Source organism: Doryrhamphus excisus, linkage group LG11, assembly GCF_037039965.1.
Source record: "Doryrhamphus excisus strain RoL-2023G ecotype Guam linkage group LG11, RoL_Dexc_Guam_v1.1, whole genome shotgun sequence".
NCBI lineage: Eukaryota > Metazoa > Chordata > Actinopteri > Syngnathiformes > Syngnathidae > Doryrhamphus > Doryrhamphus excisus.
In genome coordinates this window covers 8,168,857-8,186,816 of record NC_136367.1, presented here as the reverse complement: position 1 = coordinate 8,186,816, position 17,960 = coordinate 8,168,857, and the positions used below count along the sequence as shown (strand labels likewise).

Sequence of the window (17,960 nt, the reverse complement as noted above, 5' to 3'; positions counted from 1 at the left end):
ATGTGCGTCTTTCTTGCAATTTTCCCAATTTTTTCACGTAGTCAGCACAGGAGCATGTACGTCGGACTGTAACTGCACATTTTGGAGCCTTTTATTGTGGCCAATGTCAAGACACCCATGCAATACAGTAATCACACTGTATCATCAGCATGTTGGATAGATTATGAACCGTTAACGATGAATGCGGGACAGTTTGGGAACAATATTTGAAAGAGATGGGCCTTTTGTTGACACAGGAAACGTCTTACATCTTTAAGTTCAGTTCATGAAAAATGGGGGCAAAAACAAAAGCTTTGTGGGGTTTTTTTTCATTTTTTTGTATATTTTTTTAGATTTGTTGGGTATACATGCTCTGTACCCTTAAAAGGGATAAATGACTCAAACCAGACCTGATAATAAATCCACTTTCCATTTGGACATTTGTATTTGGTCCCATTTGCCACGTTCCCAATGTCATGTTTGCTGTGGCATCGCTGGTCTGTTGGGAAATGTTCAGGGTTCACTGTCTGACCCGTTCAAAGATATCTCGCAGCCACGGTGAATCCTCATAGAGGCGAGGGTCACCCAAATACTCTGAGGTCCTCTTGTAGAGGTAGTAGTACAACACAGAAGCTGTTAACACACACACACACATGAATACATAAAAATACAGAACAAAGTTCTTTAAATAGCTGAGGACTTGTTAGTGGTTTTAAGCATCAAATATCACAGACAGTTGAAAAACAATAAAGCATAACATGAAATAATGCGGGCTGCACGGCGGTCGAGTGGTTAGTGTGCAGCCCACACAGCTGGGACACAGCATCCAATAAATAGATTTTTACCCGCAACTGGGTCGTCATCTCTGCACCCTGGGGTCAAACCGTAAAGCCCGCAAGCTGCAATGTGACAATAGGTCCCCTTTAGAGGGAGTCATTTGCAGCACATCCTGGGCTGCAGCGATGAGTTGCTGTCCGCTCTGTGGCGCACTCTTTTCCAACAGATATCTGCAACTGTGTGTCGGATGGATGGCGCATTGTGTCCCCGGTCGATGTCCTTCCCATCCCATTCAAGCTGGACACAGTCACCCAGAAACATGGCATGCACCTCGTGGCAGAGTAGCCAGCTAATAGCACCTACATATGTATATATATTTATATATACCCACTGAAAACAGCTAGATTGACAGCTAATTGACTCTGCCTCTTTCAGGCCTCCATGATGTTAAACACCTTGCACTCCACATTCCATTTGAGAATGAGAATGCCCCACAATAGGGTTTCCATGTGTCACCTTCACCATCAGCATCTTTAGCAAGCCGGTGGCCATTTTGGCGATATGTTTAGGGTACTTATCGTGTTGGAATATGCCCTGTGGACCCGGTTTCAGAAGGGAGGGCATCATGTTCTGCTTCAGGATCAATACATTCCTGTTTCCCTCAGTGAACCATTTTCCCCAGTGCCGGCAGCACTCATACAGCCTGTTATGGCCCAAAGGTGTCTAAGGTAGGATGGAAGAAAGACAAATGTCTGGTAAGGAAAACTCAATCTTTGAGTGGTCAAAGGGAAATGAAGTATTTGAACACTTCCTGTTCAAAAATGTCACTTCCTCCTTTTCAGAGAAGGACATTCACGGCAAGATCTCTGATTTTGCTACCGGAGTTTTGAACTTTTTGGGGAAAATTTCTGACCATAACTTGTTACAACTCTAGAAAATAGTGTTGACATCTCCGCCTTAATGTGGACAAGCGAGGGGACTCTACTCACCATAACAAACCAACAGTAAGGAGACGACACAACTGTTACGACCACAAGGCTAGCTAGCAAGCTAGAAAAAAAGAAAAGACATTAGCAATCGCAACAATGCAAAGGTCAAAAGAGAAAGAAAGAGGATCTCCTCAGGAATCTACTAGCAGGTTTTCCAGCTCTTGCAGCTGGAATTGAAGCACTCCGGATATGGTTCTACACATGGAGACAGCGGTGAAAGACGGTGCGTGTCTATAACAGCCCCACCATCAGGCAATTTCAACGCCAGCTGGTGCAGATGCAAATGGCAGCAAATAAGTAACAAGACACCCTGGAACAGATTAATGAAACTACCGAGATGATATGGAACAGAGGCTGGATCCTATTGGACAGAGGCTGGATCCTATGGGACAGAGGCTGGACCCTATGGGACAGAGGCTGGATCCTATGGGACAGAGGCTGGACCCTATGGGACAGAGGCTGGATCCTATGGGACAGAGGCTGGACCCTATGGGACAGAGGCTGGACCCTATGGGACAGAGGCTGGACCCTATGGGACAGAGGCTGGATCCAATGGGACAGAGGCTGGACCCTATGGGACAGAGGCTTGACCCTATGGGACAGAGGCTGCAGAGGCTGAATCATATAGACAAGAAGGTACGGCAATTGGATGATTTGTTGCATCTTAAAGGGAGTGAAGTCCATCAACAGCGACTCACTCCCCACTTTGTGTCCTGAGCCGAGTTCTGGTCAGATTTCAGTGCTGAGGAAAGTAGTTCCAGCTAGTTGCTGTGCACAGTTTGGCTTCTCAAAGCAATATGCGTTCAAAAGTGTAATACATTTGCATCACAAAAATGCCTACTCAAAAAAATCAGACCTCACAAATGGCTCTGCGTTATTTCCTCTGCTGTCGTATCATTTCGCTCTAAGCACCGAAATCTTCCTCCTTATTACCGCAATTCTCTAAAATTAATGATAAGCTATTGAATAACAGGTTGGACAATTTTATTAATACAATTAAATTGCTAGCAGAAAGTCAGTACAGAGCTACTGACTTTCAACCTCCATGGCACTGATTAAAATTACGGAGGAAATCATTAATGCTACAGATCAAAGAAAGTGTGCAGCTGCAGTATTCGTGATCTGACAAAAGCCTTGGATCAATCAATCATAATCCTAATAACTAAAATAGAACAGAATCAAAATTGGAACGGAATCATAGGATTAGTTCTGAACTGGGTCAAAAGCTACATAGCTGACGGGAAGCAATACGTACAGCTAGTAGAACACACATCTGCAAGTTTAAATATTATGTGTGGAGTACCCCAGGGGTCAATACTGGGACCACTACTGTTACAAAAGACTTATATGGTGATACTACTGTGTTTTGTTCCGGAGGAAGCTCAGAAGAGATCAGGTCACAGATGAAATGGTCATATTAAAAAAGATATTCTTGAACCTATAAGTAAAACAAAAATAACGTTGTTTGGTAATAGTAGAAAAGACACGTACAAGCAAATACAAATAGACATTGAATGAGATATGGGCTAATAACTATAAAATCAATCTTCACTTGCTAAATGTACTGCACAAAAGTCAGTAAGGATAATCCTTAATGCTGCCTATAGAAAACATACGAATCCTTTACAGTAAAGTCTCGTTATATCGATATTGGTTATATTGAAGTACTGCTTATTACGATACTATTTTCATTTCCCGGCAAATTTCTAGTCTTTTATGATATAATTAGTTCCGTTAGTACGATACCCGGTTATTATGATAATCCGGTTACTACGATGCCCTTTTCATCTCCCGCCAGCCAATTTGGTCTGCTTATATCGATACAAAAGCAGCTTAAATCAATCTTTGCTTAAGGATTTCAATACCAAAAAAGAACACGGCGAACGGCTGCTTCCAGTCAACTTTATTTTTCACACTTCCACCACCAGAGCGCAGCACACACACCGATTCCCGCACTTCCTGGTTCACAGGTCATGCTCAACCCACCCCACATAGCTGGCCAAACACATGCCTGTAATAGAAGAACCAACTGCAGCATGTGAAAAACAGTGATTATTGCAAGCGATAAAAAGATATCTGAATACAACACAATTAAATACATGTATTTGTACGCTTGTGTCTTCGTTGGAATAGGTGTGTATGCTATGTCAGTTGGTTCTTAGCTGGCCAAACACATGCCTGCAACAGAAGTATTGTTGTATTCAGATATCTTTTTATCGCTTGCAATAATCACTGTTTTTCATATGTACATGCTGGCGTTCGTTTGTATAGAATCTATACACACGAGAGAAACCACGAACGCAGTTGGTTCTTCTGTTGCAGGCATGTGTTTGGCCAGCTATGTGGGGCGGGTTGAGCATGACCTGTGAACCAGGAAGTGCGGGAATCGGTGTGTGTGCTGTGCTCTGGTGGTGGAAATGTGAAAAATAGAGTTGACTGGAAGCAGCCGTTCACCGTGTTCTTTTTTGGTATTGAAATCCTTAAGCAAAGATTGATTTAAGCTGCTCGACATTGTTCTATACTATAGAATTTTTAATGCAGTTCGGCGCAGGATCAGATATATCGACAGTCCGGTTATATCAATATTTTTTCCGACTCCCGACAATATCGATATAACGAGACTTTACTGTATTTCTAAAATCACAAATATTAAAACTCGCTGATATAGTACATTTTAAACAGCAAAAATAATAAATAAAGCTAAAAATAGCCTCTTACCAAATGTTAAATAATACTTTTCTACTGGGTATGTGCAAAACCGATTAATTATTTCTCATTTCTGAGATCTTCACAGATAAGACAAGTGGTGTTCAACAGCAGACCAACGATGGGTCACTTCCCTGAGCTTTGACAAGGGCCTCCCGGATCGGAGGACTGGTGAGTCAGTGAGCTTGGCCTCAGGCTCAATCCCTCTGCTGGCTACAGCACCATCACTAGAGGCCAAATGTCCTCAGAAAAAGCAGAGCCACTCATTGAATCAGCAACGTCAAATTCTTGTGGATGCTTATGGGATTGGCACACTAGCAAGAAAAACATTGTGGTGACACTCGGCTATATCACCTTGGGACTCAGGGGGGACCAAGAACCGCCTCAGGAACAGGGTAAACTTTACCTTGTGCCATGATGAAATCTACACCGACAATTGGAAATATTGTGTGTTGTGTTTCTCCAATGAACCCACATTGAAGAAACCCTTCACTACGTGTGACGTCACATGAAGATGGTGTCGGGGCAAAGGTACCAAACCCATTTCAATACCTCTTACCGCAACACTGGTGTCAGACTTGAGGGAACTGATTCTTGGTTTATTGGCTGACTACAACCGTATCTTAGATCAGATTTGGATTTGGATGCCTAATAGTCGTATATGTAACAAAAGCATATCAACTTGGATAAGACGATCTTCACAAGTCCAGAGACCAGATTGTAAACCAAGCAGAGCAGCTGCAGAATCTGATCTGCCAGTCATGGTTTTACCTCCTCGACCCAGGAAGGAAGACACCTAAACCGACTCATCCATTACTTTGCACTTTAGACCTAGATATTTTTCCACCATGTAACCAATGCCCATTCTTTCATTTTCTTTAGTAATTCCATGTTTATTTCTGGAAGCGGGGAAAGCCAAGATGCATCTTTACTGTGGACCACTGCAGGAGGTGAATGCAACCTATTTGAGTCTTAACCAGCCCTCTGATTTTCCATCCAAGACCTTTTGCTGCTCTTTTTCCATATTCCCAACAGTTCTGTAATGTGGAAGATGCTGTATTGTTTTTCCTTCTCTTCATTCCTTGTCCAATAAGTAAGGGCAAGCTTAATAGGGCCATTCATTCATTCATTCATTCATTCTCTACCACTTATCCTCACGAGGGTCGTGGGGGTGCTGGAGCCTATCCCAGCTGTCTTCAAGTGAGAGGCTGGTGGCCAGCCAATCCCAGGGCACATATAGACAAACAACCATTCACACTCACATTCATACCTATGGACAATTTGGAGTGGCCAATTAACTTAGCATGTTGTTGGAATGTGGGAGGAAACCGGAGTACCCGGAGAAAACCCACGCATGCACGGGGAGAACATGCAAACTCCACACAGAGATGGCCGAGGGTGGGATTGAACTCGGGTCTCTTTGCTGTGAGGTCTGCGCGGTAACCACTCGACCGTCGTGCAGCCCGGGGTAGTTCTCATCACTGTTAATTATGTTGAACTTTTCAAGTGGCATTTTGGCTGCAATATCAAACACCATACAACCATAAACCATAATTGAAATTGTCTGTCATTAGTGCTCTCCAGATTTGTAAAAGTGCATCCCCAGTGAAACCCTGTAATTACCGGTAATGCATCTGAACAGATTTATTACCTTTTTACATTTTGACATCCTTCACACGACCATCTTCTCCATCCACAAATGTGAACTAAGTGTTTTTGGTCTGTGATTTCCAGGATTTGCCTGCATCTTTGCAAAAAGGCAAAGTGACAAACCAAGCTGGTGACAAACCTGCTGTCCAGATGTGACTGAACAAATGTAAAAGCACATCCAAAGCTTCCTCAGGTAAATATAGAACTAAGAGATTCATGTTTCTTCTACTCTGAGTTTCTACTCCCCTCTAAAGCCCTTTTCATTTCAGTCTAAGTATTTATATTTATTTATTCACGACTGAATCAAAATCGGTCTTTCTTCTCTTCATATTCATTAAGGGCGTCTTCCTTTTCCGTTTATGTGTATCTGATAGATGGTTACCACTATGTACTGTATGTACTGTACTGTGAGCAAAGACCTGACTCAGCATATTGGCTTTGTCTATATCCGTTATAGCTGTACTACTCATCTTTTTAACCATATTCCACACCAGTTTAACACCTATTTCCCTTCCATTTAGTCATTTTAGCTGCATTAATTGTCTTCCAGCAATGACTCGCTGCCTTTTATATTCCAATCAATTCTCAACACTCAAATGACTTTTAAGTACCCTAAAAGCTTCATTACACTCTCTAATGGCTATACTCCATTTTTCTTGTTCCCTTGTACCGTAGTCTTTGGGATAGTTTCAAAGCGGCTCTATTAATCATTTCAGTAACTTCCTGCGAGCACTGATCTATATTTCCACTCATGTTAACATCCTGTGCCAGCTGGCTACATTTTCCCTCCAATAGCTCCCATTTAGCATTTCTAAAACACCATCTATGGATGCCACGGTTATCTGGTTTACAACATTTATGGTGCAATACACTGGAAAGTCATCACTTGCCTTATTATGATCCCAACAGTCCACTCACAGATTAGAGGATGGAAGATTAATACAAGACATCTTAATATCAATTGTTTTCTATTATTCAAACACACGACATTAAGAACATCCAACTTCTCTTCTACTGCAGATCCATTTTCATCACAACCCCATAAACTGTTGTAGATATTCGAATCTCCACACCAAATCTCTTTGTGGATATCTTCTTCAGCTACCACAGTAATTATATCATTGCAAGGTTTACGTATATATTCACAAGGCTGAAAACCTCCACAACCCCACATACCTGAGACTCTTTAGGAAAGAATGAACAGCAATACCATCTTTTATGAATATAATATATATAATACACCCTCCACCTTGACAAAATCGAAATCGAAAGTTCCTTGCAAACAAATCAGGCTTATTTTCTAATTCATCCATAACCTTTTATAGAAGACGTTCCCACAACGTGCATGTTGAATTTTCACCCATCTAAATCATCTGTATCCATACTCATAAAAGGCGGGGACATAAACGGGAAGTGGGCGTGGTTTGCCCCGAAGTGGGTGGAGCTCAACTCAGACATTTTTTTTAAAGTTTGAAATTGACTTGGATTGATCAGAAGTTGCTATATTTATTATATATGTGTACTATGTTATGTGTGTAAGTGATCTCTTAGACATACTACCTCAATCAAACTATGGAATGGATTGAGGAAATCAAACAATGCACAACGATGAGCCAATTCAAGAAACAATACAAGCAGTTGATGTTTGCTAAATACAAGGATGAAGAGTCTTGAACCAGTCATGATGTGCTATATATATCACTATATTGACACTTACTATGGTACCCATTATGGCATTGGATGCTCATATCACCTCCTACGAGGTACCAGGTACATTATTAAAAAAGAAAAAAAAAAAAACTTAAACTGTATTATGGAAAGCAGGAAGTGAACAAATGTAACAGTTAGTGATTGTAAAAGTACCAGATGGAGGGGTAGGATTTAATAAGCTTTGCTTCTTCCTACTCCTTTTGGACATGTGGAACTGGGAACTGATTATGGGATGCACTCAATTGGAATGTGATGCATGTTCAAATGGAATAAAACCATTACCATTACCATTACCATTACCATTACCATTACTTTATTCTTCAATTATTGTTCATGAGCTCTGTGTAGTTGGTGATTCATGCAAACATGGCAATAAACATAATAATAATAATAATAATAATAATAATAATAATAATAATAATAATAATAATAATAATAATAATAATAATAATAATAATAATAATAATAATAATAATAATAATAATAATCTGTTAGCCTTGTTGGCTGTGTTTTTCTCAAAACTGCAAGCAGTTTTTCAACTGACTTTATATCACCAGCCAAACCACCGTTAGTGGACGTAAAAAAACAAACCAAAAAAAAAACAGTCAGTGATGTACGATCATGCCCGCTGTATTAAAAAAATATGCGGCGTGTACGTTATGAAACAATTTAAGATTGCAAGGTGCATACTGAGAGGGGTGTCATATTTTAGTAATATTTTAGCCATACATGCAGGATGCTTGATGCTGTGGAAGTGTACTGTTGACACGTACGTATACTGTGAACTGAAAATGAACAAAATTCTTATATTGTGGAATCAGACAAAAACACATTTCAAGGGAAAAAAGACCAGCCTCAACATCACCGACTCTGCTCTCTCCTGGCTCCTGTCATACTACGTTATACAGTTATATCATATCATATCTTATATCATTGCATATCAATAGCTGCTCCTCCTCCATAGCCCCTTTATTGTTAGGTGTTCCCCAAGGTTTGATGCTTGGTCCTCTCCTCTTCATCCTTTATATCCTCCCACTTGGTAACGTCATCTGTCGCCACGGCCTCAGTTTTCACAGTTATGCTTCCAACATACAGCTATACATCTTCAGCACCTCCATCAGCTCCAATATCTGCTCCACCCTCACCAACTGCTTAACCAACATTAAAACCCTTTGGCAGACCATGGCGAGGCCTGTTCTAAGCAGAAGATGTTGTTAAAGGCCTATGCCACCGTATGACCGCCATGCTGCAGGTCAGTTTCAGGGTGTGGACATCTTTATGGAGAAGCACAATTATTATTTTTTCCTACATCCTCACTTGTTTGCGATGAAGTGCAATGTTGAACTTCCAGGGACCAGTATGAGAAAATGTGAACGCGATACGTGAACACACCAGCTCCATGTCCATCGAAACTGACAAGTAACATGATCTCAAGGAGAGGAAATGGCTAACTTATTTGTTGTGTTGTGTTGATACATCATATCAAAGTGTTGTTTCTTTAGCGTTGACCAATGACAAGAGATATCAGAATATTTGCAGAAATATGAGGCATTTGTGACTTACTGTATGGTAATGGTAATGGTAATGGTAATGGTAATGGTAATGGTAATGGTAATGGTTTTATTTCATTTGAACATGCATCAGATTACAATTGAGTGCATCCCATAATCAGTTCCCAGTTCCACATGTCCAAAAGGAGTAGGAAGAAGCAAAGCTAATCATATAATCATCAAAGGTATTGTGAAATTAAAAAAAATACATTCTTGAAATATCTCACTGTGTTGTGAAGCAATAGAACGTAAGAGTTGAACTTTTTGAATTGAACCACTGAAATAAAAATATTCTAATTTATTGAGATGCACCTTTATAAATAACCTGCAAGATATGGTGAAATGGAAAATGATGAGGGTACAATGTAGTGCGCAGACAAAACTGGGCGTTAGAGAACAGCGATGAAATATTGTCTCATTTTCTGATATACTTATTAAATTCTATGACAATAAGAAGACTGCATGACTATCTCTGGCCTTCAATGGAAATGAAAACTAGCATAATAATGCAGAGAGCTACTTAACATCTGAAATGATGACTGAAAACCTGTTGAAATAAAAGTTTCAGCATATTGACCTCCAGCGACGAAGTGACGTACTTGAATTCACTTTACTTTTACACTTGCAACCACACTATATACTCTTACCAAACATCTGAAAAATATTCCATTAATGTTATTTCTCATTTGGTTTGTATTGTAAAGAAGAATATCTTACCGGCTCTTTGGAATACAAACAGCACCTGAAGGCCATCTGTCCAAATAAATTTGCTGGTACTTAGCCATCGCAGATTCTGAAACAGAGAGGGAGAGAGAGGCATCCATCGCTGTTGACTTTGCTTTTAACAATATAAATAGTGGATGTGGAATTCAAAGGCATTTACGCCCAGTAAATTCAACATTTCAACAATTCAACATTTTCTTCATTCGAACAAAAGTGTGACATAAGAGGAACATCTTGTAGTTGCCAGATGTCAAGCCAGTGGAATGCCTCAAGGACGTGGCTGTGGTAAAGTGTTGCACGGTGCTATGCTACATTTCAAACAACATTTGTACCACATGAAGACAAGTTCTCATGTTACATTGATTATCTTACATTACCTTACATTATGTCACCTTCACACTGCATCTGGTCAGACATAGCATGTCCGACATGATGTGGAAAAAAAGGTTATCCTCCCATTCCTTGTGGAAGTGGTACATTATTGGCTTCTTAGTTAGTCATTCTGCCCCACTCCATTTGAAACACTCTCTGAAGTTTAGCATAAATAAATGTGACGCTGACTAGCTAGTCAGATAGATGCAATTGTCTTTAGATGGCTAAATTATTAATATATGACCGCCAGAAAATCAAATGTTTTGGACCATATTCTGAAGCGCAGCCTATCTGCAGTGTGTAAAAAGTAGAAAATGTCAAATATACGATTTCCATAAGGCACGTGGGACAAGTGTGGGATAAAATGGATGGATGGAAGTTGATGGCAGTTATTGAAGCCAATAAAAAATATTTTTGCCAGGCCAAAATGTATGTAATGAAAATGAGATATTGGATCCGTCTGGAATTATTTCCACACTTGGTCTTGGGATTGTAAATATGAAATTTGCAATTATTGCAAAGAGCTGATTAAGGGGGGGGGGGGGGGGGGGTAGTATCATTCATTCATTCATTCATTTTCTCCCGCTTTTTCCTCACGAGGGTCGTGGGGGTGCTGGAGTCTATGCCAGCTGTCTTCGGGCGAGAGGCAGGGTACACCCTGGACTGGTGGCCAGCCAATCACAGGGCACATATAGACAAACAACCATTCACACTCACATTCATACCTATGGACAATTTGGAGTGGCCAATTAACCTAGCATGTTTTTGGAATGTGGGAGGAAACCGGAGTACCCGGAGAAAACCCACGCATGCACGGGGAGAACATGCAAACTCCACACAGAGATGGCTGAGGGTGGAATTGAACCCTGGTCTTCGAGCTGTGAGGACTGCGCACTAACCACTCGACCGCTGTGCCGCCGGCATCTATCATACCACAGAAATTATGAAATTATTAGTCATTTGTTGATTGGTTAAGATGACACTCGGCTGTGTTAAACCCTCTCACGCCTTCTCTCCTTCCTCTTTGCCACCTGCGCCAGCAGTGGTAGGGACGGAGGCGTGGGTGCGCTGCGCTGCGCCAGACTCCTGAAATTTACTAAGTGCGCTGGCCACACCTTGTTGGCGCGGCATACTGGTCTACAAAATTAGAGCCCAAAATGTTTGAAATAAATATAGTGATTTTCTATAACTAGTATTGCATATTGCTGTATACTACATCTTATTTTTTGCTGTATATTTTTAACAGTGTTTATTTGTGGAATACATCCAGTGGCATCACAGTAAAAGAAACATACTTTGTGTTTGTGTCACCTGATATTAGTTTGATATCGGAGCTTGGTAATGAAGTACCACACAATGTTGGTAACTGTATCGTGGTCAGGAAGCCGATATCAAGCCGATAGCTTGATAGCCGATGTCTACTTTCTCAACTTAACTCATGTTGCCTTTGTTCATTTCTTGTTGTTATTGCAAAATTTCCGCCCCCACTTACCGTGAGCCAGGAATGGAGTATTACACTGAAGGTCAAATAGAGCGCCGAGAGCATTAACAGAGCTCTAAATCTCTCCAACAATATGGCAACCAGGCCGACCTGGAACACGTATGTGTTAAACAGCATCAAGAGGATGATGATGAGGTTCAACAGGATGGCAATGTCCTGAATGCTACCAATAAGAGAAAGAGGGCAAAGGGTGTTAGGAGACATGGAAGGGTTTAGCTGATCTCGGGTGTGTTTGTGGAACTCACATGAAGAGTACGAGCTGCACTGCTTGTTCATCCCTCAGCAGCTCACTGAAGGAGTTGACAAACAGGTCGAAGGAGAGCAGGCTGAGCTGAAGAAGCAACACCAGTGAGTAGTTGCTGGTGTGGAGCGGCTCCGTCCCATAGGCTGGGCGCCCGGGGGGGTTCTGGTTCCACGATGGATCCAAGGCTGCACTGCTCTCATGCACACTCCAGATACTAACATCAATCTAAAGCGGGAAGTCTCGGTTATTCCGAGGACGTGCTGATGTCTTCCAAATTGCTACAGTGTCTTCCTTGATCGGAGGGGATGTTGGACGACCGCAGCATCAGGAGCCTTCTTAGGGTTTGTTTCTCTTCATTTTTAAAGTGCAGATCAATCTAGATACGGGAGAGAAAACAACACAGTGTTTGACATTAGTATTCTTGTTGAGTGTTTCATGCTGCAAATCATATTCACCGCATAGAACAAATGTCATTGGCTTACAGATTTGCATACATTTATTCATGCCGTGTCTTCACTTTGATTGGAAAAATGCACGCATAGAGATAGGAGCTACGGGCTTCCAGGAGATGAGTACATCTATCTGTACATCATGGTCCAAGTCATCGTGGCTGCAATAAAGTACACGCTATGAGGTGAAATACTGCATGTGTGTGTGTGTCTTTGTTTTTGTTGTCTGTGAGCACAACTCAGAATATACAGTACGTATGACCTTCTGGGTAGTTGACGGTTCAAAACTATGTCTTCAATGCAGTGATGTGCAGTCAGAGCCTATGCTGTCCTAAATCTAAATATACCCCTCCCCCATTTAAAATACTACTGAGAAACTGATAATATCTATTTATCTGTTGAAACTGAAACTAGGAAATTGCAACAAAATGTAGAGCGGTAAAACATTCAAGTGTATTAAAGAGTCAAACGACATGTTGAGTACAATAAAATGACCAACCTTGGTATCCTCCTGGACCCCACCCTTCCATTTGAACCCCACATCAAACAGTTAACCCGGACTGCATTTTCCCATCTTAAGAACATAGCCCGACTCCGTCCATCACTTACATTCTCTGCCGCTGAATCCCTGATCCGTGCATTCATCCCAACCAGAATGGACTACTGCAACAGTATTCTCTACGGTACACCTTCCAAAACCCTCAACAAACTACAATATATTCACAACTCCGCTGCCCGCCTCCTCACCTCCACCCGCTCCCGTGAACATATTACCCCGGTCCTTAAAAACCTCGTCCCCCAACGCATTCACTTCAAAGTTCTTCTCATAACCTACAAAGCCCTCCACGATCAGACCCCCCCCCCCCATATCTCACAGACCTTCGCTCCTCAGACTCCAACCTCCTGGCACTCCCCTGTAAGACCAAGCTCCGAACCTGGGGAGACAGAGCCTTCTCCATCGCTGCCCCCACCCTCTAGAACTCTTTGCCCCATTCACTCCGTGCATTATTATTATTATTATTATTATTATTATTATTATTATTATTATTACATGTTGGCAGGTATGCACTAACATCGCAAGTACTCCCTGCCTCTCATGTCCCGCCACACTATTGGAGCCTTTTTTTAAAAATTAGGTTAGATACGCCTCCACAGCAACATCAGCGCTTTCCAATCCTCAGATTAGTTGATCAGAGCAAAACTGTTCTCCAAGCCAAGTTAGAAGTTGGCGTCTCTGTTCAGTAGATGTATTTTATTTTAAAGGTTTCATATTTTTGTAATGTTATGAGATAAATATTGATTGTGAACTGATTGATGGATGAGGTGTAGATGTTTGAAGTTAATCACCAAACCGTTCTGTTTATGCTTGTTACATTTGGCTGAGTCCCAATTTTGCAACTTCCGGTGGAAATGAGTCAATAACTCAAAGTTATCAGCACTAATGTAAGTCAGTCCTATGAGTGACGATGTAATCGAAGATAAGGTGACTTGTATTATTATCCAGTATTGGTGTTGCGGTGATCTAGCAGATACTTACTTACTGTGTAGGACAGGGGTGGGCAAACTACGGCCCGGGGGCCACATCCGGCCCGCCAAGTGTTTGAATACGGCCCGCCCGTTCTTTCCAAAGTATTTCATTTAAAGTCAACATACAAGCTGGCATCATGGTTTGAGCCGACATTTTCATGGTTTGGCGGTTTTATCAATTTCGTTATTTCATGCGGTCGGTTGTTTACAAAGTGAAAAAAGGGACACAAGCACATAATAATAATACATCAAATAAATGATCTCAAAGTGCACATATAGCAGATTGCATGACACTTTAATTTAATAATTTCGTTATTTGATGTGGTCTGTTATTTACAAAGTGCTCCTGAAAAAAGGGACACAAGCATATAATAATAATAACAAATAATAATAATTACAAATAATAATCAATTTATTATTATAAATTTATAACACACTTTACATGAAATAAATGATCTCAAAGTGCCCATAAAGCAGATTGTATGACACTTTTACAGATACAATAATTCCAGCTGGACTGTTTCATGTAAAATATCGAGTGTGGCTCCCCCGTCAATTTTGTTATATCAATGCGGCCCGCCAGTCAAAAAGTTTGCCCACCCCTGGTGTAGGAGGTTCCCTTGTGCTGTATCTGCCAGTAATGGTGATATCCCCACCACTTAACAGGGGTGACTCCAGTACGGCACTATTTATCATCTTTAGCATCTTTTTGACGCCACCTTAATAAGGGATGGTATTAGTATAAAAATAATAAATAAAATGAAAAATGAATAAAATGATAAATAAATGAACTTGCCGTAATGGCCTTTCCTGTTTGAAATGAGATTGAATGATGTTGGTGGTTGTTCAACGGATGGATGGCTGGTCTCTTTAATAGTAGCAGAACATTTGAATCACACTATAAACAGTGCCATTATAAACAATGATGGGACCTATTGTGCTCATTTTCTGCCCTTTGTATTGAGTTGTGGACTCCTATAGAGCAGCTACACACAATAACAGCACACAAAGCTTTCTAGTTCTTTCAGAATCTGCACCTATTCATCTGTATTTCTTTGGATTTTGTGGTTCCCGTGAAATGTAATTTTTTTTTATGTACTCCACCCAAAGCCCACCTCCTGGTACGCCCACTCCGCTGTTGTTGGTCACACTAATGAGTACTTAAAAGGAGTTCCAGTTTGTGCCGCTAGCTAACGGTATAGGAGTTGTTAATAAACAGCGATTTATCTTTTTTAAATGTTGGAGTTTAACATACAGGCGTACGTGTTTGATCCCAAATCTGATCCGAGAGTGGACAGTATTTCTCTAGAAAAGAGGTTACTTCAAGACATCTCTCAATGGTAAATAGCTTTAGCATTTTAGCGTTAGGTTTTCTACAGCATGGGTAAAATCTAATGTGGCCACTAATTGTGGTGAGAAACGACTATCAGCAACCCCTCTTCCTGTTTGCAACAAAATAAACACCGTTAGGACACTGATAAATTCCTACTTACTGCTTGCTCAGTCAACACGACCAAGTAACGTTGGAAAGGCGTCAGGCTTCACCAGCAGGTTGTTGGCTAGTCCAGCTTCATACTGGAAACAGAAAGGGTCGAGCGTTAAATGCCGTTGACAAATTAAAATTCAATTCTTTTGCTGGTAGGGAATCAGGAACTCCAACCACTTGTGCCTGATTTGTAAACAAATGTGGCTTTGCTAGCAAGTAAACAAAGGAACAGATCTTGGCGAAGGGCAGAGGCCTTATCTGTTTACAGACACGCCCATATAAGGAAGTCTGCCCGGTTACGACGCCTTTTGAAATCCGGTGTTTTGAACCATCCCAAGCTTCTCTTGGGGCTCGCTTACAAATGCGCATAGTTTAACACGAGAATACAACATTCTAACTATTTATAGCTCAGAAACCAGGACTTTGGTTTACAGTAGGGAAGCTCCGATCGATTGGCCACAGATCTTGAAATGCCTTTCAACGCCAAACACAAAAGCAAATCATATTATTGCAGCAGAGCAAGCGTCCACCGCCCACTTTCCTTTCCTTCACACTGAGCAGGCCTGCCAAACCTAAAACAATCATGTGTGTCGTGTGGGACTTACCTGTCCTTTGTGAGAGTGATAGAAATTTTGCACCCAGCAAAACATGCCACAAAAAATATCTTGCCGTGGTAGCATTTTGAAAAGCTTTACTTTAATCCAGCATTTGAAGAACAAACATTTGACGTAGATGGTGGGTTGGAGCCAAAACACCAGACGACACTGCGTATGTGCACCACAGTCAGTCAGTCTAAAGCATTAGCCCAGAAAATGATAAGAATTCATGGCGGAGAGGCTGAGAGATGACTAGCCTCTCTCAGGAGTGGAAGCCACCGGGTTTGCCGACTGCTCTCACTTGGAGCCCCGCTGCTAGAACTTAAATATAAACATTACATATAAACATTAATTTATCTATGTGATTGGTATTGGAATAGGCAGAATAAAACCCTGAAAACCATAGTGCACATACTTTTACAGTATAGTCCTAATGACTACCCCTTTTTGCAAGATATAATCATGTTCATGCCACTGTCTTGTTTTCCCCTGTTATTATTATCAGTGTAATATTATTATTATTATCATTATTGTTATAATCTTTATCATTATTACCATCATTATAATCATTATTTTCATCATTATAGTTAACAATTTTTTTATTTTTTTTTATTATTTAATTTTACAGACTTCATTGCTTCTTGTAGAGTGCTGTATCATTCCATCTGTTGTTTTCTGAAATGAATGAATGAAATGTTTTCTGAAGCTCCATTGGTATGATAACTAATTCATGTTTACCTGAATGCAGGACAATTCATCAGTGGAGTCATTTCCTCTGGTGATGGCTTCAAATATTCCAGAAAAAAGAGTCCTTTCAAGTTTCCATCCATTTCAGGAATAGCAAAGTCCAATTCTTCACCATCTGTCACATATGGGCAGTAAAGGGGTCCACTTTTTGCCGTACTTGCTGCCTGTGAGCCAGGATCAGTGCACAACAGGCTGACACCGGGTGATCCTCCTTTGACCCTAAGGCCCATGCAGGAGACGTATTAATAGCATGGCATAGCCACAGCAGGTGTGAGGGAGATTAGGCCTCCTTCTTAAGACTGGGACGATGACCCATAGACCAAATAGTGCTATACCTGTGGATTCTGATGAACAGGCTCAATAAACAAGACAGCAATGACGCTGGTAAAACCTTACACATAATCATCTTTTTATAAGTTTAAATGTTTTCAGACACTCGATTATAAGAATGTGTATTTGACAAACTGATATTTCCCCCTTAGTACTGCATTACTTAATCTTCTTTGAAAACTCCTGACAGCTTTCCATCAATGAGATTATATTCTTTATTTTACACTCACGACAAGATAAGCTGCTACTCAAACACAAATGCTGGGTATGAAATGAAATGGCACACGTCCTTCCACAGCATCCTCTACTGTCCCAGTATAAGGTCCTCAGTGTCCCTTCAGCACACATGAGTTGGTACAGAGTGGGGGTTTAACAGTGGCCACCCTCCGGCCACCCCACTGACCATTGTGACATTTCAGGTATCACCCTATGCGAGTAACGGTCTCATTACTGATAATGGTAATGAGTGGTGATGAATACTTACATTTATGCATTTATTTTTTGGTGAAAACATATTATTAATTTTCAAGTTCCAATGCTGTGTTCATTCAATTGAACTCAAGTTACAACTGCTAAAAACAATTATTGTGGATGCGTTTCAGTCCCCTTCAGTCTCATTTCTGT

General features: G+C 40.9%; 1 protein-coding gene across 1 annotated transcript; it reads right to left on the bottom strand.

The window, feature by feature from the left end:
• LOC131100397 (transmembrane protein 138-like) lies at positions 1-17,239 on the bottom strand. The gene is made up of 6 exons (XM_078794683.1): positions 16,998-17,239; positions 15,671-15,752; positions 12,203-12,577; positions 11,949-12,120; positions 10,079-10,154; positions 1-612 (listed from the first exon to the last, which is right to left on the bottom strand). Exons 4-6 carry the CDS (start codon positions 12,072-12,074, stop codon positions 500-502), a joined length of 315 nt encoding a protein of 104 aa, XP_078650809.1. The 5' UTR covers positions 12,075-12,120; positions 12,203-12,577; positions 15,671-15,752; positions 16,998-17,239; the 3' UTR covers positions 1-499.
• Positions 17,240-17,960: the final 721 nt, after the last annotated feature.

Coding starts and splice junctions, on each gene's coding strand:
- LOC131100397 (XM_078794683.1), bottom strand. CDS start 12,074: ATGCTGTTTAACACATACGTGTTCCAGGTCGGCCTGGTTGCCATATTG. Junction 10,155..11,948: donor TACTCCATTCCTGGCTCACG/GTAAGTGGGGGC, acceptor TCTCTGTTTCAG/AATCTGCGATGGCTAAGTAC. Junction 613..10,078: donor GTTTGTATTCCAAAGAGCCG/GTAAGATATTCT, acceptor GTGTGTTAACAG/CTTCTGTGTTGTACTACTAC.